Source organism: Heptranchias perlo, chromosome 7 (assembly GCF_035084215.1).
Source record: "Heptranchias perlo isolate sHepPer1 chromosome 7, sHepPer1.hap1, whole genome shotgun sequence".
In the NCBI taxonomy this organism is placed as follows: domain Eukaryota; kingdom Metazoa; phylum Chordata; class Chondrichthyes; order Hexanchiformes; family Hexanchidae; genus Heptranchias; species Heptranchias perlo.
The window spans coordinates 22,570,409-22,595,187 of NC_090331.1; the positions used below are offsets into that span (position 1 = coordinate 22,570,409).

A 24,779-nucleotide genomic window follows, 5' to 3' on the forward strand; every position below is an offset into this window, starting at 1 on the left:
GAGTGCAGGGAGAAAACCAGATGGCAGGGTAGAAGGTCATCAACAGGTGGCTATGGACAATGAGAGACATGCATGAACTGGAGACCAGGAATAGGTATACACTGGGGAACATGAAAGATGCTGGAACTAGAGGCCGTGGTAGCATTAGACAATGTAGTGGGAATAACACAGATGACTGAGTCCAGGGGATGGAAACAAATTCAAGAGTATAGCATGTTCAGAGAAGGAGATGGCATAGTCCAAAATACCAGGGACACCTGGGAGGTAGATAAAGTTGCTGCTTTGGGTGGGGGCAAACTACAAAATGAACTACTCGAGTTAGATATCTCAAATAAGAAAAAATGCAAACTTGCACTAAGTATGCTACAGATCTCCCATTCTGCATAAGGAGGAGCACTATTTGCTCCACAAAGATAGAAATGGTATGTTAGAACAGAAAATTATTCTCCATTTGAAGACTTCAATCAGCCAAATAGAAACTGGGAAAAGACAAGTGGTTTACAGTCAGAGTTGGTAAATGTAATGCATGACTGCTTCATGACCCAGTGTATCAAGGAAGCTATAAGAGGTCGTATTCATTTGTTTATGATGCAGACAACATGCAGGTAATGGAAATGATAGCATCACTGGGGGATAGTGACCATAAAATCTTGGGAGTTAGATATAATCAAAATCAAAAGTCCAGTATATAACTGTAAAACCATCTTCAGCCAGAAGTGCCGAGTGGATAATCCATCTCAGCCTCCTCCCGATATCCCCACCATCACGGAAGCCAGTCTTCGGCCAATTCGATTCACTCCACGTGATATCAAGAAACGGCTGAGTGCACTGGATACAGCAAAGGCTATGGGCCCCGACAACATCCCAGCTGTAGTGCTGAAGACTTGTGCTCCAGAACTAGCTGCGCCTCTAGCCAAGCTGTTCCAGTACAGCTACAACACTGGCATCCACCCGACAATGTGGAAAATTGCCCAGGTATGTCCTGTCCACAAAAAGCAGGACAAATCCAATCCGGCCAATTACCACCCCATCAGTCTACTCTCAATCATCAGCAAAGTGATGGAAGGTGTCGTTGACAGTGCTATCAAGCGGCACTTACTCACCAATAACCTACTTACCGATGCTCAGTTTGGGTTCCGCCAGGACCACTCGGCTCCAGACCTCATTACAGCCTTGGTCCAAACATGGACAAAAGAGCTGAATTCCAGAGGTGAGGTGAGAGTGACTGCCCTTGACATCAAGGCAGCATTTGACCGAGTGTGGCACCAAGGAGCCCCAGTAAAATTGAAGTCAATGGGAATCAGGGGGAAAACTCTCCAGTGGCTGGAGTCATACCTAGCACAAAGGAAGATGGTAGTGGTTGTTGGAGGCCAATCATCTCAGCCCCAGGGCATTGCTGCAGGAGTTCCTCAGGGCAGTGTCCTAGGCCCAACCATCTTCAGCTGCTTCATCAATGACCTTCCCTCCATCATAAGGTCAGAAATGGGGATGTTCGCTGATGACTGCACAGTGTTCAGTTCCATTCGCAACCCCTCAGATAATGAAGCAGTCCGAGCCTGCATGCAGCAAGACCTGGACAACATCCAGGCTTGGGCTGATAAGTGGCAAGTAACATTCGCGCCAGATAAGTGCCAGGCAATGACCATCTCCAACAAGAGAGAGTCTAACCACCTCCCCATGACATTCAACGGCATTACCATCGCCGAATCCCCCACCATCAACATCCTGGGGGTCACCATTGACCAGAAACTTAACTGGACCAGCCATATAAATACTGTGGCTACGAGAGCAGGTCAGAGGCTGGGTATTCTGCGGCGAGTGACTCACCTCCTGACTCCCCAAAGCCTTTCCACCATCTACAAGGCACAAGTCAGGAGTGTGATGGAATACTCTCCACTTGCCTGAATGAGTGCAGCTCCAACAACACTCAAGAAGCTCGACACCATCCAAGATAAAGCAGCCCGCTTGATTGGCACCCCATCCACCACCCTAAACATTCACTCCCTTCACCACCGGCGCACTGTGGCTGCAGTGTGTACCATCCACAGGATGCACTGCAGCAACTCGCCAAGGCTTCTTCGACAGCACCTCCCAAACCCGCGACCTCTACCACCAAGAAGGACAAGGGCAGCAGGCGCATGGGAACAACACCACCTGCACGTTCCCCTCCAAGTCACACACCATCCCGACTTGGAAATATATCGCCGTTCCTTCATTGTCGCTGGGTCAAAATCCTGGAACTCCCTTCCTGACAGCACTGTGGGAGAACCGTCACCACACGGACTGCAGCGGTTCAAGAAGGCGGCTCACCACCACCTTCTCGAGGGCAATTAGGGATGGGCAATAAATGCCGGCCTTGCCAGCGACGCCCACATCCAGTGGACGAATAAAAAAAAAATCAAAAAAGTGAATGAACAACAAAAACAACTGAATTGGGATAGCTTGTACCAACACCTCAGTGGAAGACAAGTGGAGCACCTTTTAAAGGTATGTTGTCAGATAACTACATTCCTATAACCAACAAGCTCAGACTAAGCAAACAGAACCCTAAATTGATTAAGAAACAAATTAAAAGTGCAATATGGAGGAAAAACAACCTCTACAGATCCAGCAGGAAGAAAGGTGAGGAGGTTCACTGAGATGAATATAAGAAAATGTAGTAAAATGCTAAAAGGTTCATCAGAGGAGCAAAGAGAAACCTAGAAAAAAGTATAGCATCAGAGGGTAAACACAACAGCAAAAAATTCTATTGGGACTACAACCGTAAAAGGGCAGTCAGAAGAAGTGAAAAACTTGCATTCAAACAGACTTGAAACTGAAGATGAACACAGCCTAGTAAATAGCTGAAATGATTACATCCTCTAAATATTTACAAGGGAAGACATGAGCAACATGCCCTCCAAAAACAGAGATAATCTAAGCAATAGGTATAAAGGTGATGGAAATCCTAGATGAGCTGAAAGGGCTCAGAGCTCAAAACAAATAAGTCCCATGGTTTTGTTGATGCAAACCCTAATGAGGTCTCTTGACAAGACCTTGGCTGCCTCCTCTTGTCCAAATGTACGGAATCATACATCACAAGCTTTCGGAGCTCTGCTCCTTCGAAGGAGCTCACCTGACGAAGGAGCAGAGCTCCGAAAGCTTGTGATTTCAAATAAAGCTGTTGGACTATAACCTGGTGTTGTACGATTCCGTACATTTGTCCACCCCAGTCCATCACCGGCATCTCCACATCATCCTCTTGTCCCGTCCTGGTTTCTCTCTTTCTCTCCCCAGCTTGGTATCATCTTGAAAAATTTAACAACCTTGCACTGAATCTTCATTCCAGGTTAATTATGTACATCAGGAACAGGAGAGGTCCCAGCATATTTTTTCTGTCTTCTTTCTCACTCGTGTTTCTCTTTTTTTCTTTTCTCCTCCCACCACCCCGCCCACTATCCCCAGGGCAACCTAATCCTCCTTACAATTAATGTCTATTTACTTCCCTTTCGCCAACTACTGATCCATGAAAACACACTGAACCTTGGTTTATAATTTTAAAAAATCTTTCATGCAGTTCTTTAACAAAGATATTTCTGGAAGTCTAATTACATTGTCATATGGCTTCCTCCCTGCCTCTATTGCCAATGAAGGATGTTACTGCCTCAAAAAAAAGTCTGAGGTTGGTCAGGCAAAATTTACCATTTCTGAAAACTTGTTGGCTTTCTTTAAAGATTCTTGTCATACAGGTACTCTTCCATTTTGTTTCTGCTTAGTGATTTCATTAGTTTTTTGGTTTTAGTTTTGATTTTATCGGTTTTCAGCCTTAGTAGAACCTCTGCTACACTAAATTCACAATCCTGAGTATGCAGACAGCATGGGGGGTGATTTTAAACCCCAAGAACGGGTGGGTTGGGGGCGGGTGGGAGTTGAAAATAGTTGTTTTTTTGGGTCGCAACCGCAAAATTTTCAGACTTTGCATTCCCAGTGGGAAGCCTGTACTTTTACACGCTGATGTTAAACCCAGAAATAAAGCCGGGTTGTGGTTGCAACCCAAAAAACAACTATTTTCAACTCCCACCCGCCCCCAACCCACCCGTTCTTGGGGTTTAAAATCACCACCGCACCCCCCCCCCCCCCCCCCCATGTTGGATGGTATATTGTTTTTGTAAAGACCCTCCAAGAAGTAATCATTTACCATGTAAACTATCTTCTGTTTATTCTCGTGCTCAACTCCATATAGGTCCCCTCGAGTCTAAATGTGGTCTCTTGACTATCAAGTAGTGTTGGAAGGATTTTTTGGCATTCTGCTTTACATCTGCTGTTATGTCCCTTTCCAGTTTTCTCTTGGCACCTGTAAAATCTTAGATTTGAACTAGAAATGTTTACTAGAAAACTGTTCTACTTTACTTTTTTGTTATTGATCTATCAGATCCAAAAGGCTTAAACTTTATTTTATTTTGCCTGTTTGTACAAATGGTGAAGAAATAAGACTCTTATCATGGTCACTTTTTTAAAAAATGGTTTTGTTTTAGGTTTATTGCAAACAGATGTCAAGATTGCACTGAAAGAAATCACAAGACAGCTCCAGCTTGAGAATGTTGTTGGAGATAAAGTTTTTGTGAGTCTTTTTACACCACATTGAGGTTTTCCAATTGTGACTTTTTTCAAGTTTTTGTTAAAATATTTATATCTGGTACTGAAGTGTTTTGTAAACAGGAATGAAAGTCTTGAAAACAAGCTCATGTTTACTGAACAGTGATGTAAGTTCATAACTGCAACACCAGCAGTCCTGTTTCACCTTTGCAATCAATTACTTCTACTTCTACATTTAATGACCTGCTATTTCCATGAAAGTGATCAACATATGATGAAGAAATAAATCAAAATGACACATCTGCCATACTTCTCCTGGTGCGCTATATGAACCCAATTAGCAACAATGTAACTACCACGATCATTTAATATGCTCAACTAACTTTTTTAAAAAATGAATACTGACATGCACAAGCCCCAAAGTGTGTTACCTCTCCCACTCACTAACATATGACATATGAATCCTGGATAGGTATAATAAGAAGAATGTCCCAATTATATTTATTCCTACTATGTTCCATGTAACTCCCACTCTAATGCCACAAAGTATTTTTTTTTACGTACTATACCGACTTTCCACAGAACAAATCGTACAAAGTTAATTCCATTTTCACAGCTGAGCCAGGCCTGCTAATTGTCAAGCGCTGCCATTGCTACTAGTTAAATTGTGAAAATACCACAACCGACTGCTCTTGTAGCATATCTGTCTTCTGGAGGGCGAGGATTAAACAGGTTATTTAAATTTTACTGTTGTGAATATACAGAGAATCCATGATTATGAAAAGAACTTGACTGACCACATTTATATGTTGTAATTTCAGGGGAGCTTTGCCGAAAATCTTGCCTTTCTTCTTGAGGCTTTGAAAAAAGGTACGAGCGTTTTTGTCGCATATTGTTTTATTAAAGATTTTTCATTTGGTAATAATTGGTTAAGATAGTGGTTGTAAAACACCTAAAATGGTGTAGACAAATCTGATTTTTTTTTGTTTTTGTTTTTGTTTCCACTCTGCTGCTTCTCCTCTCTTTCTCCCCTTCTCGTCCCCAGTTTACTATTTTCCTCTCCTGAAAACAGTGACTGCTCTCTGACTCCAGTTCTGCAGGTGTTACCATATTTCCAGTAACTCATTCAAGTGGCCATTCTTCATGTATGTGTTTGCAAAAAATTGAAATCTAGTGGCTATGGAAAGGCAACTGTCCCTTGACTCTTGGGTAGGCCATGCTGATTTGCTTTTGCTTGTAGTTGTGGGCTCGTATCACAAATGCTATCATGTGCTTTGAATTTGTGGGTACAGGGGCAAGCAACCTGTGGGCTTCATCAAAAGTTAGATTGTTAGTTCTTTACCTCCAAGATGGATTGCAGGGTGTCCTGTATGGATGGAATGGATCTATTTTTCTCCTTGGCTTTGGATGTGAAGATGCAGATAATGTTGCAATATTCTCTGTTGAGATTATCTATTTTTGCAGCCATTCCCTGGCCTCTTCAGTAGGGATTCTTTTGGGTAAGCAGATCTGCACAGCTGAATGGGCCCTGCCTGAAATCTGTCATGGATCCTGTGGAGCAGTGCTTCTTTGAAGACTGGCATGGGTTTCTGGGTGGTCTATATAGAAAGTTTACATTGGAATATTTTTGACATTGCTGCTGTAATTTGGAGGTACTCCCTGTTTGTGATGTATTTCAATGATTGAATGTTGAACAAGACAAAATGTTCAAAATATGAAGAACACTTTTTGGAAGGTTGATTTCAATTAATCCTAATCTTATCCTTAAACATTGTAGGGAGAGGAAATAAAGGATAATTTAGAAAAAGGGAGTTGGAAAAAAAAAATTAAATGAAAGGGAGGAAAGTAAAATGTAGGAGTAGCTCAAAAAATACACAAAAGAAAACACAAAAATTGTAACAATCTCACGAATTCAGTTTGGCGATTAGTTGGTGATTGTGCTAGGTTTTGATGTCCTTGGCTTGTATTGATTGGGATAGTGGTGTCATTTCAAAATCACGGACAAAATCCAGGCAACAGTTAAAACTAGCCAATGAAAAATGGTTCCAACTATCAGAATCCAGCATAGATTTCCCTCCCCCCTCCCCCCCGCCCCCAGGTGTGTGAAAGGTTTTTTTTTCTAGCTTCATAAAATTGACTCTCCTTGCCAGCAAAAACGTAAGAATGTTTTATGTCAATGTCTACTGAGCTGGAAATTCAATGATGGAATCCCAGACAGTGATCAAAATGAATACTGAATGCTTGTCCTGCTAAGATACTGGTTCTTGGACATCGTTTCTAAAGTGCTTCAGTGCAACCAGACTGGTTTTATTCTTTTCAGACAGTCATGTATTACAATAATCAGAAAAAAGGCTACTCCTCAGCATTATCCGGTCCCACGTGGGTGCAATCTTTTGATGGGGTTGAATGTGCTTTCCTGAAGGGAAGCCTGAGAAGATTGGGCTTTGGTCATCTCTCCTGCATTGGGTGTTAATTATTTGTGTTTATGACTCATTGCTCTATCTACCCTTTTCCACTACATGTCTGTTTGGTTCATTTGGTAGCACGCTTGCCTATGAGTTAGAAGGTTGTGTCCGGCCTACTCGGACTTAAGCACAGGATCTGGGATGACATACCAGTGGAGTACTGAGGGATTACTGCAAGGTTGGAAGTATCATACTTTAAACTGATGCCCTGTGTACTTGTTTTGGTGGACATTCTAACATTCCTCCTTACTTCCTTCAGTCTTCCTCCTCCTACGATCATCAAAATAAAGTAACCTGCCATCATCTAACGAATTTACAGGTTTACTTAGCTTTTTTAAATTCTTTTCATTGTTGGTGTCTTGCACTATGGCTCTTCACTTTGGTTTCTCAATTTAAAAAAAAACATTTTGGATCACTGATACTAAGGTGGTGTGAACTCGGTCAGCTTTGCACTTTACAGGGATATGCACTGGAGTGCCCATAACTTCCCCTCTTTTAAGGAATCTTACAACGCCAGGTTATAGTCCAACAGTTTTATTTGAAAATCACAAGCTTTCGGAGGCTTTCTCCTTCGTCAGGTGAGTGTGGGATTCCTTGAAAGTTACCGCATATATAGTCAGAACAATGCCTGGTGATTACAGATAATCTTTCCAACTGCCCGTTATCAAGGCAATCAAAGGAATTGAATAGTGTTCCTGCAGGAAAGGATGCCCCGGAGCATGGTACATTGGCGAGACCATGCAGACACTGCGACAACGGATGAACGGACACCGTGCAACAATCGCCAGACAGGAGGGTTCCCTCCCAGTCGGGGAACACTTCAGCAGTCAAGGACATTCAGCCACCGATTTTCGGGTAAGCGTTCTCCAAGGCGGCCTTCGAGACACGACAACACAAAATTGTCGAGCAGAAATTGATAGCCAAGTTCTGCACCCATGAGGACGGCCTCAACCGGGATCTTGGGTTCATGTCACGCTACACGTAACCCCCCAGCGGGAAAAAAAGTTATCTGTTTTTAATACAACTGGTCATTCTCTCTCTTTCTCTTCCTTTCGGATGTTTTTCTCTCTCTCTCTCTCTTTGGTTCTGGCCGTTTGTATATTCAGTAGTCTTGTATCTAATGTCTCTCTGTCTGAACACTATTCAATTCCTTTGATTGCCTTGATAACGGGCAGTTGGAAAAATTATCTGTAATCACCAGGCATTGTTCTCTGACTATATATGCGGTAACTTTCAAGGAATCCCACACTCACCTGACGAAGGAGAAAGCCTCCGAAAGCTTGTGATTTTCAAATAAAACTGTTGGACTATAACCTGGTGTTGTAAGATTCCTTACATTTGTCCACCCCAGTCCATCACCGGCATCTCCACATCATGTTCCCCTCTTTTGTTATGGCTGTTGAACTACTGGCAGCTGCCATATTCGGTCCTTGCCAAATACGAGTTGCTAGGACCACCCAGCCACTTGGATCTTGCATATTCTTGTAATATCAATGGAAAGCCTTTGGGTTACAAAACCAACTATTGGAAGTAAAAGACAACATCACTGTTGGGATTTGTACCTTAAAGGCTTAGAGCATTTCAATTCAAATGAGTGCAAACACGTTTAAAATAATTGAGTTGATAATGCTTGGTATCAGGTTCTGTGTACAGGCCCATCAACTGTACTTTGCCTATAAACAGATATGGTTGATACACCAGCCCTTCTCGCAAGCATCAGCATTCTTAAATATATTGCCTATCAAAATCTTATATCCAGATGATCCCTGTTGTGTTTTTTTTTGTTCCATCAAAATATTAGCAGCAACATCACCAGGTTTCTGTGGGCTATGAATAGACTCTGAAACTGAATGAATTTTCTTCAGCTTGCCAGCCAAAAGCAAAGGGTCACAGTTTTAAATTGCATGTTTTTTTTTAATTGATTCTTGCCAGCAAGGCCTGCATTTATTGCCCATCCCTAGATGCCCTTGAGAAGGTGGTGATAAGCTGCCTTCTTGAATCGCTGCAGTCCATGTGGTGAAGGCGCTCCTACTACAATGCTCTTAAGTTGGGAGTTTCAGGATTTTGATCCAGCGAGAATGAAGGAAAGGCAATGTATGTCCAAGTCAGGATGGTGTATGTATGACTTGGAGGTGGTGGTGTTCCCATGTGCTTGCTGCCCTTGTCCTTCTAGGTGGTAAAGGGCAGCAGGCACACAGGAACACCATCACCTCCAAGTTCCCCTCCAAGTCACACACCAGGATATACATCGCCATTCCTTCATTGTTGAGTGGCCTGACTTAAAACACACATGAGGGTGTTCAGTCAAAGAAGGGATAATGGCGAAACCAGAGGGAACATTTTTTATAAAAAGAAATGGGGGATGAGTAAAATTGAGAAAATAGAATTACTTTAAAAATACAGTGTGAGCATTAGACATTTGGTTATTTAGGATTAGATGCGTGCATTTAGCTGCACTTTGAATTTTGCATCCCAGCACTATTACCTTCTGATCATTAAGAACTCAGGTGATTTCAGTTCCTAATGGGGTCTGCAGCAGTCTGAGAAGGAAAACTGCAACCATGGCCCTGATTGTCAAAGGAAATTTTGGGGACAGGGGGGCTGCGAAAATCGGGGAAATCCTGAGGGGGAGAGGAAGCCGGCTCCAACCCGCCGACTTCCGGGTTCCCCACAGAGCTACTTAAGGTACTTTATTTCTGACGTAGTAGATAGTTTAAACTATTTTACCTGGGCGGCTTTCCTACGGCTTCCAATTCACGCCTGGTGAAACCTTTTTTTTTCCCCCGCCCCCGATCTTCCACTCTCCCCCACCGATCTTCAGTGCCCTCCACTCTCTATTCCAGCGCTAGATGACGTCTCTTTCTCTCTCCGCCTGCCCACCCCCCACCCCCAGCGTTGCAGCTCCAGTCGGCAGCCAGCCTGTCAATCAGGCTGGCTGCTGGGCACAAAACCCAGAAACAACTTTAATCACCATCAATGACATCATCGGAAAAGGTAAGTTTTTTTTATTCGGGTTTGCACCTTCACCCACGCACCCCCTCCCCCCTCACCCCCACCATTTCAAAATTGAGCCCCAGGTCTTTTTTTTGTAAAATTAACTTTTTACATTTTTATTTCTAGGAAACCGCAGCAGCAGCAGGCCAGTGCTTTTTGTCTTGGATGAGTTTGACCTCTTTGCTCATCACAAGAATCAGACCTTGCTCTATAGCCTCCTTGATGTTGCCCAATCAGCCCAGACACCTGTAGCTGTAGTGGGGCTGACTTGTCGACTGGTAAGTACACAAAAGAATCTTCACAAAAAAATTGTTCTTTTTTTTATAAAAAAAAAGCATATTCAGCTCCTAAAAACTAATGGTGAACACACTGTATTCCCAAACTAAAGATAGCACTTGTTTCTTTCTTTCTTTGTCCTCACCTTCTTCTCAGACTGCTGCAGACCCCATTAGGAACTGAAATCACCTGAATCCTTAAAGATCAGAAAGTAATGGTAAAGTAAGAGTACAGTGCTGGGATGCAAAATTCAAAGTGCAGCTAAATTCATGCATCTAATTCTAAATAACCAAATGTCTAATGCATACACCAGTTAATGAACACTGTTAATGGGATTGCTTAGTTTAGAAAAAACATCTTCTGACACAATTTAAGATACAACATGCCAAATTTAAGGAAAGCTTTATGTTGAGTTTTCTATGTAAATAACTAGTATATATCAATGGTTTTTGCAAACACTTGACTTAAAATTGTGCTCACAGTGTTCACAATATTGGTTTCCACAATCAACTTTGCTCCTGTCTGCTCACCTTTTTTGCTTGCTTGTACATTGTCTCCACTCAGTCTTCTTGCTCCCAATGCTAGTCCTTGCTGTAGGCTTTTGGAGTATCTCTGTTGGATTATTTTGTCCTCAATGCTTCTATACTAAAATTGCACTACTTAATATTTGTTTTGACTTTTTAAACTTCTTTGATTGGCACACTGGAAAAGGGCTGCTCACCAACAAAAGTAGTGGCTTTTTTTCAATCCAACAGCAGTGTCCTAGGCCCAACCATCTTCAGCTGCTTCATTGATGACCTTCCCTCCATCATAAGGTCAGAAATGGGGATGTTCGCTGTTGATTGCACAGTGTTCAGTTCCATTCGCAACCCCTCAAATAATGAAGCAGTCCGAGCCCGCATGCAGCAAGACCTGGACAACATCCAGGCTTGGGCTCATAAGTGGCAAGTAACATTCACGCCAGGCAATGACCATCTCCAACAAGAGAGTGTCTAACCACCTCCCCATGACATTCAACGGCATTACCATCACCGAATCCCCCACCATCAACATCCTGGGGGTCACCATTGACCAGAAACTTAACTGGACCAGCCATATAAATACTGTGGCTACGAGAGCAGGTCAGAGGCTGGATATTCTGCGGCGAGTGACTCACCTTCTGACTCCCCAAAGCCTTTCCACTATCTACAAGGCACAAGTCAGAAGTGTGATGGAATACTCTCCACTTGCTTGGATGAGTGCAGCTCGAACAACACTCAAGACGCTCGACACCATCCAAGATAAAGCAGCCCGCTTGATTGGCACCCCATCCACCACCCTAAACATTCACTCCCTTCACCACCGGCGCACAGTGGCTGCAGTGTGTACCATCCACAGGATGCATTGCAGCAACTCGCCAAGGCTTCTTTGACAGCACCTCCCAAACCCGCGACCTCTACCACCTAGAAGGACAAGAGCAGCAGACACATGGGAACAACACCACCTGCACGTTCCCCTCCAAGTCACACACCATCCCGACTTGGAAATATATCGCCGTTCCTTCATCGTCGCTGGGTCAAAATCCTGGAACTCCCTTCCTAACAGCACGGTGGGAGAACCGTCACCACACGGACTGCAGCGGTTCAAGAAGGCGGCTCACCACCACCTTCTCAAGGGCAATTAGGGATGGGCAATAAATGCCGGCCTCGCCAGCGACGCCCACATCCCATGAACGAATTTTTTAAAAAAAGCTTTCATAATTTAAAAAGAGGAGTTAAAAATTTGACAAAGTACTGACCTCATTAATTAGTAGCCTATCAGCCTACCCATGCAGTCGCTGCCTAGGAAAGCTGCCAGAGAGAGTCATCACCATGCACAGTATCTTTCTTCATTGTTGTTTCTGGTCTTTAAGGACCCAGATCAATTCAGTTCCCAATGATGTGTGCAGCGTTGGCTTCTTTAACTCTGGCTAAGCAGGATTCAAGAGGGAAGAAGCAAGCACTAGTGACAGCTCAGATAACTGAGCATATCCTCCGAGCTTTTAACAAGAAAGAGTACACGTTGGTGGTATTCCTGAACATGGATACATCATTTAACAAGATTTGGCAGACCGTTGCAACGTTCGATTACTGAAAGGATTCTCGGTGGTCAACTGAGCCACTGGCATTGAACTCCATGTCCAAATCCGATTCCAGAATATCTGATGATAATGATGTGAAGAGGGTAACAAACCCTGGGCCACGCTTTGGCAAACTCTGTGTTACTAGCTATCTGGAGAAAATATACTTTCCATCATGTAAGGGCAAAAAGGAAAAATGCTGTATCGGGAACTGGAGCTTCATGGGCTGGATATTTGGGGGCTTGTGGGCTGTAGTTTGGATGCCCCAGCTTTGGATAATTCCTGTGCAGTTTGCATCTTGCACATATTTCCTGACCAGCAAGTAACCAATACCTGGCATTCTGAATCAATTGACATCAACTTTCTAATTCCTGTTGTTTTGCATTTCATTAATCGCCATGCATTTTAAAGCTTGCATACTTCAACTGTTAAACTGGGCTCAGTTACTGCAAAGACAACTGTTTATGAACCTGATATCATGTTAATTGTGTTAGATAATCCTCATGCATTTCACACCAATTATTATTTGCCCACAAAGCATTGGTTCCAATACAATTACAATGGGGAACCTGTTTGACAAAGGAAAAATTGAGGAGTGTCTAATGGTGAGGATAAAATTCTGCAGCAGCAGAATCGTGTTGCACGGACCCCCTGGGAATAATGGGAGTTAAAAATGTATATGTTACTTGAAGGGAGGCCGGAAGTTGAAAGGAAGGTTTGCAGCAGTGATCTAATTTTCTTTTAGTAAAATACTTGCATGCTATTTCCTATTGATTTCTGCTGCTACCCTCTTTCCTAACGCTACCCCATGTCTATAAAGTTTAAATACCTAGTAGATAAAGAATATAAACATCATCTGCACCCATCCTGTTTATTTTTACTAACTAAACTTTGTCGGCAGTGTATTCCTATTTGAAGATTTTCTCAGATTAACAATATTTCTATTGCTTGATGTGGCTCGCTAATACTTAGCCTCACATTGTGTGTGGATTATATAATTAAGCTATTACTGCCATGCATTAAATTGAAGAAAACAAAATATAATTCATTCATTCCCCATGTCTTTTCTTCCTGCCCCTTTTAATATGCAACATAGAAGTAAATCATTTATTTGGCTGTGACTGCAATGTTGGATCACTAGGAAAATGACACATTTTCTATTTGTTCTCAGAGTTGTGAAACTGATGGAGAGGTGCAAGTTCCATTTCTTTGTCATTACCCTGAATTCCTGATCTCTGTGTATTGAGGAGGAGCAGAGACCAGGAGGCCCTGGGATACTTTTGTCATTAGTGGATTATAAAATTTACACACCGTGCAGTTTTTCTTTATTTCTCCTACACCATGTAAATTGATGTACTTCTTTATTCCTTCAGTCAGAATTCTTGCTTGGGAACAGTTACAACTGGTACCCAAGTGGTTATTCTTCACATGTGAGCCTAGACAGTGAGCATTATCACAATCTACTGATCCTGCATCATCTCCCTAATGACCTCTTAGCTCTATGGTATGCTGCATCATAATCTGTCTTCCTAGCAGCTCTTGACTGAATCAAGTACCACTTTAAAGGACCTCTGCTTGTGTCTAGCAGCTCTCCTTCCAGTATCCGTAACAAGACGCTGCTTGGTGAATGAGTGACCAGCAGGCTGTAACTACAGTTTATAGCTTCAGAGGCAAAAATGATCATTGGCCATGATGTCCAATGTCAAGTTTGCCCTGATATCAGTCTTGGTCCAAGTCCCAGGCCATAGGAAAGAGGTCATCAACCATTCTAACTTGTCAGTTGTCCTTTTATTGCAAGATCAGCACCTTGCTAAGACATTGACAAGCCGTCCTTTTCATGTGCATTTAATCTGGAGACCCACCCCCTTCACTGTTTGTACAGTTTAGCAACTTATTGAGCTTGGCAGTCTCTGTGATGGAGAGGATATGGGGTTGGAAGCTCAGCACAGGGTTGAATAGGACGGCGAGCTTCCAAACAGTCTGGTACGACCAGAGACGATGGCCGAGAGGGAAATGGAATCGGTGGTGAGGGCACAGAGTTTGTGGCAGGGACTGAATATGCTGGCTTCAGTATTCCCAATGTTTTAACTGGAGGGAATTGCAGCTCATCCAAGATTGGATGTCAGATTTTATAACGGTCTTATAAATTGACATACCTTTAAAAGTTTCGATTTAAGTCAGAATTTTCAAGTCTTAATTCCACTTTTTTCTAAATTTCTGTTAATTTTATATTTGGCCATATAGGTGAGGATTCACAACCGTACTACTAATCACACATATGTGGATTGTACAATGTCACTGCAGCAATAAGTTTTTTTCAAGCCCAACTAAATAGAATTTAAAATTATTTTAAAATACATTTTCTTTGATTATAGCTCAGGTGAGGGTTAATTTGCTAAGCAAATATAAAGGGCTCGATTTTCGCATCCCAGAGTGGGTGCGTTCGTGGCGGCGGGGCTGCGAAAATCGGGTATTCCCGGGGCGGGTCTGGAGTCCGGCTCCAACCTGCCCACTTCCGGGTTCCCCAGCGACGCGCTGACATGCGCGCGCAGCCCCCGCATGTGGGACTCCCGCCAGCAATTAAAGCTGGCGGGGTGCCACTTAACGAAATCATTAAGCTATTTCAGGTCGTTTAGAGACCTGATTAACATGACATTTTAGGAGGGGTGGGATTTTGCAAACAACTGGGACTGTTTCCCGTACTGGGGGAAACACTCTCAGTTCAAATGGACGTGTTGCAGCCATCAGTCTGTGGCAGCTGCAAAGGTCCATTTGACAGGTGCGGGGCGGGGGGAGACCCTCACTCATGGCAGGAGGCCACTCTTGTCACTTTGGACAAAGTTTGGCCTCCACCACCCTCCTCCTAACAATAAAATTCACTAACTTGCACACTTACCCCAGTGTCCAGACACATGTACCTACCTTGCGGACCCCCTCAAATGTACTTCTTCCGGATGGGGGCCGCCGTAGCTGCAATCATGACCTCCTCGGAGGACGAACAGCATCACCAGCCTCGCCGGTCATGCCGTCCACCTCTGACACGTGGAGCCCCACAACACAGTGCTGTGACACATCCACCTGCACAGCAGGAGGGAGGGCAACGGCAGAGAGAGCTATGTCGCAGAAGGCACTACCCTCACCACAGGGTCTACAGACAGAGGCTCAACTTCCTGGGCCTCTCTGAGCAGCAGTGCACACGGAGGCTCGGAATCACTCGACATGTAGAGCTGCTCCCGGCTGGCCCAAGCACCGTCTTCTTACCTGTCGCTGTCAAAGTCACCACTGCCCTCAACAACTTCTCCGCATCCTTCCAGGGTGCCACCGGGGACATCACCGGGGTCTCTCAGTCGTCTGCACAAAAGAGCCCTGCAAATACACCTACACCTACTCTGCAGTGACACAATGAGTAGCATCAGTTGTGGGTCTTCATAGTGATCCTCAGGAAAGGGCATTGTTGCACAAACCAGACAAGATTCGCAATGACGTGGCAGTAGGGGTGACAATATAATATGTTATGTGAGTTGATCAGAAATTAAATATAGGCAAAAACCATGACAAACCCTCAAATACCCTTGTGCATCCCCTTCATGCTTACGACACGTTTGCCTTATGCTTCCTACTGCACATATGTGATGCATGCCCTGTGGCTGCAGCACAGGTAGTGGTAGGCTGAGTGAGGCTGACCGTGAAAGAGATGCATGAGAGGGTGAGTATGAGAGAGAGCCATGAGATTGTATGAGGATTGGGTTGAGTGGTAGTGGCGGGATGAGTACTGGCGAGGTGAGTAAGTGCAGGTAAGATGAGGATGAGCTTTGAGTGGGTGTGAGGAGTGATGTGATAGAGCAGTGCAGAAGGAGATGTGGGGTGAGGGCGGTGATGTGGCAGATGGAGTGTAGGGGAATGAGTAAGTGTACTCACTTCGGCTGACCTACTTAGGTCATTGAAGCGCCTCCTGCACTGTATGCAGGTGCGTGATATGTTGGTGGTGCTGGTGACCTCCTCTGCCACCTCGAGCCAGGCCTTCTTGGTGGCAGAGGCAGGCCGCTTCCTCCCGCCCGCCGGGGGGAGGATCTCTGTCCTCCCCCTCCTCCTCACCCCATCCAATAATACCTGGAATGAGGCATCATTAAACCTGGGAGCAGCCTTCCCCCTGGGCTGCTCCTGTAATTTTTCATATTTCCTGCAGCATCAGTCAGTGGAGGACTGCCCCTTTGAATAGGGCTCCTCCAGCTGACAGCCTATGCTGCGCATGCGCAGTCCGCCCGCTGCGCAGCTTTCCAGCACAAAACCCGGAAGTACAGGTAAGTGGCTCCAATTAGCCTGCGATTCCGTGCGGAGCACCCCGATTTCACCGGGCGTGTTACCCACGTGCCCAGTCGACCCCCTGCTGCGAACCTGCCGCCCTCCTAATATCGGGCACAAAGTCTCTAGCCACATTTGAAGAAATGTAGTAATCAGGCTAATGAGGTTTGTGATGTTTGACCAGGCCTTTCATTTGATACCATTCCTGTTAATTTTAGGATGTTTTGGAACTGCTAGAAAAGAGGGTGAAGTCCAGATTTTCCCACAGGCAGATTCATTTGCTGAACACATTTGGCTTCAAACAGTATGTGTCAATGTTCCAGCAACAGCTTAGTTTACCAAAAGAATTTCCTGATGGGAGATTCGCACAAGAATGGAATCAAAATATTCAGGTAACTTTTTTTTTCCCTGTTAAGGTCACTAGTATATCATGTACAGTAGATATGGGCCTCTAGCTAGCCTTTTATTTAAAAAAATTATATGAATAGATTCCTTATGAACACTGAAAGTACATCAGTATTGTTGGTATATGAAGTACCAGGGATGCTGAAATGTAGCCTTTTATAATGGGAATTCTCATATAACTGAAAGATTAAATTGTCCAATGCATTTGAAATCAATTTTTGTGTGTTGTGGAGGTCTGATGTAAACAAAACAATAATTACTATTCACTATATTGTAATGAGCATTCCAGGTCTTCTCTAAAAACCATGCAAATGAGCTAAATTTTATTACTAGTGTGCATGTTGTTTCCAATAATCCAGATTTGCAGCTTGCTAATGTAGTCCGCAGTTTAATTCTCCAATATTAGGGGTGCAGGATTTCTCTGCTGTAATAGAAAGGTAAGGATTGATAAATCGGCATTGATTAACTGGATGCTGAAATGGGGGATCTATCTGGATGGATGAATTAAGATGGGCCGAATGGCCTAACTCATCCATAATCATGTTGTCTTGCGACTAATTTCAGGAAATAATGTTTGATTAGCTGTCAAATATAGTATATAGATACATCTAACTGTCTTCCAGTTAGATTTTTTTTTAAAGTTGCATTTCTAGCCTTGGGGCATCGTGGGAAAGGTAGATATTATGTTTATCCTACTCTTCAGGCAAACATTCGCCTAACCAAAACAAAAAGACTGATGTGCTGAAACCCTTCACCATGCTTAAGAGTCATAACAACAGTAAGAAGTTACCTTCATATGGCGCCTTTAACATAGAAAAATGTCCCGAGGCATAATCAGACAAAAATGGACACCAAGTAAACGGAGATATTAGGAAAGGTGACTAAAAGCTTGGTCAGAGAGGTTAGTTTTAAGGAGCATCTTGAAGAGATGAAGTTGATGAGGCATGATAAGTGATGAAGTTCCAAAACATGGGGCCTGGATGGTTGAAGGTAAGGGGAAAGCATGAGAGGCCAGAGTCGGAGGAACAGAGACTTCTGGGGTGGGGGTGTGGAAGGTGGGGGGTAGTAGGGCTGAATTAAATTACAGGTATAGGGATTATGAAAAGAAACAATTCAGATATGCAAATGAGATTTTAAATTGTAGGCGTTGGGACTGGGAGCAAATGTAGGTCAGCAAGGACAGGGGTGATGGTGAACTGGACGGTGTGGGATAGAGTGCGGGCAGCAGAGTTTTGGATGAGCATAAGTTTAGAGAGTGGAGGATGGGAGGCCAGCCAGGAATCCATTGGAATAGTCATGAGGTGACAAAGTCTTAGTTGAGGGTTTCAGCAGCAGATGGGTTGAGGTCAGAGTGTAGGCAAGCGATGTTATGGAGGTGGAAGTAGGCGTTCTTTGTGATGGAGAGGATATGGAATTGGAAGCTCAGCTCAGGGTCGAATATGACGCCGAGGTTCCAAAAAGGCTGGTTCAACCTAAGACTGTGGCCCTAGAGGGGTATGGAATCAGTGACAAGGGTACAGAGCCTGTAGCAGGGACCGAAGATGCTGGCTTCAGTCTTCTCGATGTTTTAACTGGAGGAAATTGCAGCCTATCCAAGACTGGACGTCAGATAACAGTGGAGGGATTGAGAGAGGTGGTGGAGAGGTAAAGCTTGGTGCCGTCAGCGTACGTGTGGAAGCTGATCCCATTCTCTTTGGATGATGGTACCAAACGGCAGCATGTAGATGAGGAAAAGGAGGGAGACCAGGGATAGATCCTGGGAGGACTCCAGAGGAAATGGTGCGGGAGGAGAGGCAATTGCTGGAGATGCTGATAAGCCTGGAACCAAGCGGGGGCAGCCCTACTGAACTGGACAACTGAGGCGAGATGCTGGAGGAGAATGGTGTGTTGACCATGTCAAAGGCTGCAAAGAGGTCGAGGAGGGATTAATGAACCATGGTTACTGTATCAAAATAACACCGTTTTGGTGTTGTAGGAGGGGCAGAAACCTAATAGGAGAGATTCAAATGAGGAGTATGAGAAATATGGGCACAGATTTGGGAGGCAACAACACATCCAAGGACTTGGGAGAGGAAAGGAAGGTTGGAGATGAGGAGTAGTTTTCAAGGACAGATGAATCAAGTGTGGGTTTCTTGAGGTGGTGATAATGGTCGTGAAATGGAGGGGGATAGTACCTGAGTAGACTGAACTATTTACATTGTCAGCTAGTATGGGAGCAAGGAAGGGAAGTTAGGTGGTCAGCAGTTTAGTGGGAATGGTATCCAGGGAGCAGGACCTGGGTCTCGTGGACAAGATGGGCTCAGATAGGGCATGAAGTCAGATGGGGGAGAAATTGGAGAAAGATGCAGGTTCAGGACTGGAGCAGAGGGGAGGCTTGGGGGAGTTTTGGATTTGTGGGGAACGGATGGTCTCCATCTTGGTGACAAAGAAGTCTATGAGCCACAATCTAAGCTTCTGAGAAATTCATACAGGTAGAGTTTCTGTTTGTCTCATATAGATTGCACATTTTGTCCCCATAGCATACACCCCAGGGATATTCACCCAAGTCCAATGAGATTAAGTGCAAATTGATAAGAGCCAAGGTTTGACGGCTCCCTTAATATACACCAGGGATAACCAGCAAAAATAAGAGTTGACTTGGTTCCAAATGCAGGTATATCATCTTGGAGCCACATCGACCCCCAAAGAAACTCACATCTCTTTTTTTTTCCCCCCCCCCATTGCGAAGAATAGAATGTCCTTCCTTTATAAGAGTTCCAGGGGTTTACGCTTGCTTTATCCTTTCAGTAAGTAAGAGAGAAGGTTGTTGATGAACTTCAGCCGAAATTATGTGATGACCATAATTACCGTAAATTCTAACAGACCCAAAAAAAACTCAAGCTGAAAATATTGCAATGTGAACAATACCTGTCTTCAGTATCTCAAATATTTGCAGGTACATCATGTGGAATTGTTCAGAAAGTAACTAAAAATTGATCTTTTAATATAGAAAGCAGTACAGCAGATTTATGAGTATTTCTCAACAAGTTTTGGTTTAGAAAAGTAGCCCATTTGTGTAACGGTCATCGTGTGATCCTCATAGCTCCTTAGCTTATTTTGAATAATCTGCACTTCCTGACATTGCACCCTGTATATCCAGAAGTGGCCTCTGAGTGGCAATCTGAGGTCTTCCTAAGTAAGTCACATCATATTGTTCTGTTGTCTGTTGTCTATTTTGCAAATTGCCTGAACTGCTTGCAGCTGTTTAACACCCACTGAAATATTGTTACCCCCACCAGTCTCTGTGCAGAGATAAGACTGTGGAGGATATTTTACAGAAGCACTTCAATTCCAGTAAGGATTTCCGCTCTCTGCATATGCTATTGGTAAGAGCTCATTAATTCCAAAAGTCATATTTTAAAATGTTTTAACCTAGCAATTTACTAATTTTCTGTAATGAACGTATAATTACTGGTGCTGCACAATGGAATTTGTTTCCAGTAGGACATCCTTATAGTTCTCATGTTTGGCAGGGAAGGGTGGAACACAGAAAATATTCTACTTGCAGCTTGATTGCACAGCCCATGAGTGTTGAATTAGCTAGTGGTTCATGTTGGTTAGGTTGCAAATTGTCTTTTTTTTTCTTTCCTACTGATCCCCACTGTATATTCTGTTTAAAAACCACAAAAGTGCTAAATCTTGATTAAGTTTTTTAATTAATTACAAAATTCTAATTAAATTCAGCAAGCTTCCTTTCTTTTGGAAACAAACAGAGATGTTACATACAACTGTTCCTTGGAGACAAATTGTAACTCAGATTACACAAGTGGTTGCTAGTCATCGTAATGGATATGTGCATCTTTAAATACTATACTTGTTTAAAAAAAATTAAGCAACATTAGGTATCTTGAAGCCTCTTCTTGGAAAAGTTGCCTGTGATTATCTGACTTTCTTAGGAAAGAAAATAAATTGTGCAGAGTCTACTAGAAGAAAGTGCACAAAAGTGCTGATAAACCTGAGCAGTTTTAGTTCTTAGATTTTTTTTTTGATGCAGTTGTGTACCTCCCTGAGATGCATTGGTAGCTGACCAGTGAAACAGTGCAATATGTTCAGTTGCTGTGCTGAACTTCAGTACTATTTAATGACCAGTATCAAAGGTGTAGAACAAGATGATGATTTGGAGCATCGAGAGGACTTCTTCTAGTAGACTCTGCACAATTTATTTTCTTTCCTAAGAAAGTCAGATAATCACAGGCAACTTTTCCAAGAAGAGGCTTCAAGATACCTAATGTTGCTTAATTTTTTTTAAACAAGTATAGTATTTAAAGATGCACATATCCATTACGATGACTAGCAACCACTTGTGTAATCTGAGTTACAATTTGTCTCCAAGGAACAGTTGTATGTAACATCTCTGTTTGTTTCCAAAAGAAAGGAAGCTTGCTGAATTTAATTAGAATTTTGTAATTAATTTAAAAACTTCATCAAGATTTAGTCAACTTCCCCAAGGAATATTCAGACCAAAAACATTCTCTTTCCTGCCCCCCCCCCACCCTTTTCTATTTATATTTGTTTCTGGTTTAATTTTATTATACATAATATTCTATTAAAATTTATTTTCTTTTATTTGGGGTAGTTTGGTAGAGTGTGGTTCAACCTTCAGAACAATTAATCCACCTACATTTGTCAGAATGGTATTTACTGATTCTCAGCTGGGATGGAGCATCCCATATAAGTGAGGTATTTTCAGCTCAACTGCTTAAATCATATCTTCTGCTGGCTGATCAACAATAACTTGTTTTACAATGTTAAAGGTGTTATATAAATGCGAGTGATTGCACTGGAGAGGTTACAGAGGAGATTTACGAGGATGTTGCCAAGACTGGAGAATTTTAGCTCTGAGGAAAGATTAGATAGGCTGCGGTCGTTTTCTTTGGAACAGAGGAGGCTGAGGGGAGATTTAATTGAGGTGTATAAAATTGAGGGGCCTAAATCGAGTGGATAGGAAGGACCTATTTCCCTTAGCAGAGAGGTCAATAACCAGGGGGGATAGATTTAAAGTACTTGGTAGAAGGATTAGAGGGAAGTTGAGGAGAAATTTTTTCACCTTGAGGATGATGGGGGTCTGGAACTCACTGTCTGAAAGGGTGGTAGAGGCAGAAACCCTCATTACATTTAAAAAGTACTTGGCTATGCATTTGAAGTGCCGTATCCTACAAGGCAACGGACCAAGAGCTGGAAAGTAGGATTAGGCAGGTTAGCTCTTTTTCAGTCAGCACAGACACGATGGGCCAAATGGGCTCCTTCTGTGCCATAAGTTTCTATGACTCTTATAGGCTGCGTTTTGATCATCATCCGTGCCCTCTGCAGCAGAGCTAGGAAGCGAGCTTGCCGTCTGGCAAGCTGGTTCCTGGGCCATCCAATCCTCCTGCCCTTGTCACTGAGCACTTATGCTGACTAATTTGTTCTGAAAGTTAATGATTCAAATTATATTCAACTGAACTGTGTGCATTTTGTAACATTCCAGTAACCCTTCAGCCTCTTCATACTATTCAAATAGAGCTACTGTTCAACAAAGTAATGGTTAATAGAATGCCACGCAAATGCAAAATGTCACCAACTGCACTAAAAGTCTTTTAACATAATTTCTGCAACAACATGGAAATATTTGTCATGTAAGAGTGACCAAAGAATCACAGATTATTCTGTGTGAACTACAAATACTAAACTGTTTAGTCATGATTTTACTTTTTATTTATTTTCAGATGTTCACGCTTAGTCATGTGGCTGTCTCCAATCCAAATATCCGATTAACAGACCTTGTGGCAGCCAGCAGGCTGTGCACTATGGATTCTAAAGCGAATGTACTACATGGTAGGAAGAACACCGTGTCATTTAGTCTAGATAATGGAGCTGTGAAAGGATAATGATACTGCACATTGCAGCCATTGAAAATACAATCTAAATGTTACATTAGCTGACTTGCATAGGTCTGTTTGCTGTGCTGGTGGAAAGGAATGATGGGAATTGGACGCAATGTAAAGTGAATGTTCTGGCTGGATGCCTCTTCCAGTTTGCTAAGGAAGTGCTTGTGGTGTCGCAGATGGGATCTTGTTTAGCTTTTATGTTATTGTCTTCGGGAAGGTTTCAAATATCAAATTTTTAGACTGAGCTATCCACATGTTGATAATGTTAACCTCTGGGCCAACCTCCAGTAGATGCACCTGTGATCTTTTGATTATGAAGCCCAAGATTTCCAGGATTTTAATACAGACACTACCTCTTTTGCACTGAGCTGATGCTTTTAATTTAATACCATAAAAAGCTGCAATAGGACAAAAAGCCTGAAGTTAATACACAAAGGTTCATTAGATTGATTCCTGCGATGAGAGGGTTGTCCAATGAGGCGAGATTAAGTAGACTGGCCTATATTCTCTGGAATTTAGAAGAATGAGAGGTGATCTCATTGAAACATATAAAATTCTGAGAGGGCTTGACAGGGTAGATGTTGAGAGACTGTTTCCCCTGGCTGGAGAGTCTAGAACTAGGGGTCAAAGTCTCAAGATAAGGGGTCGGCCATTTAGGACTAAGATGAGGAAAGATTTCTTCACTCAGAGGGTTGTGAATCTTTGGAATTCTCTACCCCTGAAGGCTGTGGATGCTCAGTCGTTGAGTATATTCAAGACTGAGATCGATGGATTTTAGCACACTAACGGAATATAGGGAGATGGGGATAGGGCGGAAAAGTGGAATTGAAGTAGAAGATCAGCCATGACCTTATTGAATGGCGGAGCAGGCTCGGAGCTGTGTGGCCTACAACTGCTCCGATTGCTTATGATAGTGAAAATCCATGGGGTTGATGTTGCAATGGTGGTGGGTTGGCAGCAGGGGGGGGTGAAGGTGCGCGTGGCAAACTCGCATGAACAAAACTTACTGTTTCCAACATGATCGCATGTTGATTGCCGATGATTAACCTCCTCTCCGGGTTTCGAGCCCGTCAGGAGCTGCAACGCGAGGTGGGGTGGGATGGGGGTGGTGGGGGAGAGAGAGAGAGAGAAAGAAAGAAAGAGAGCGAGATGTCATCCGGCGCTGGACTGGAAGAACAGGGGACGATCGGGGGGGGTGAAGAGGGGGAGATATCGGAGCAGGGTGCAAAGGTAGGTTCATTTTATGTTTTAACTTCCTTCTATGGTGTTTTATGTAATTTATTTAGTTTCATTTTCCCTGATCCGGCCCTTCATGCTCTGTTTCACCAGGCGTGAATCCGAAGCGGTGGACAAGCCGCCCAGGTAAGTACAATTACTTCATCTGTCACAGGTAAAGTGCCTTAAGTACCTCAATGAGGTACATTTGGCTCCTTAACTGTCATCCCGCCGGCTTTAATTGTGGGACTTGCGTTTTTGGGTCGCCTGTGCGCACACAAGTGGGTCCCTGGGAAACTCGGAAGTCAGCGGATTGGAGCCGGCTTCCGAACCCAAATGTAATTTCTGCGATTTTCGGAGCCCCCCTGCCCTCAAATTGCCCCCTAAAATTGAGCCCCAGGTGTCTTGTCTTTTGAGAGTAGTCAGAATCCCCTACAAGTAATCTACCTGCTATGTTAGTCCTTTGATCATTCTACAACTGCTGTACACACAACTCCTTTCCACTGAAGGGTGAATATTCTGTAATCCTCATGTTATCTATTA

The 24,779-nt window shown here is 43.4% G+C and overlaps 1 protein-coding gene across 2 annotated transcripts in view; it reads left to right on the forward strand.

Annotated features, from left to right (window-relative positions):
- The window catches only part of orc4 (origin recognition complex, subunit 4), a 75,401-nt gene that overhangs the window by 35,060 nt on the left and 15,562 nt on the right, over nt 1–24,779 (forward strand). Inside the window, exons 6-12 of one of the 2 annotated variants that reach the window (XM_067986762.1) lie at nt 4,515–4,600; nt 5,397–5,445; nt 10,161–10,312; nt 16,929–17,102; nt 20,394–20,480; nt 22,860–22,968; nt 24,351–24,383. In XM_067986762.1, coding sequence (XP_067842863.1) covers nt 4,515–4,600; nt 5,397–5,445; nt 10,161–10,312; nt 16,929–17,102; nt 20,394–20,480; nt 22,860–22,968; nt 24,351–24,383 — 690 coding nt within the window. The remainder of the gene's footprint in view (nt 1–4,514; nt 4,601–5,396; nt 5,446–10,160; nt 10,313–16,928; nt 17,103–20,393; nt 20,481–22,859; nt 22,969–24,350; nt 24,384–24,779) is intronic. The other variant, XM_067986763.1, reaches the window with a different exon arrangement.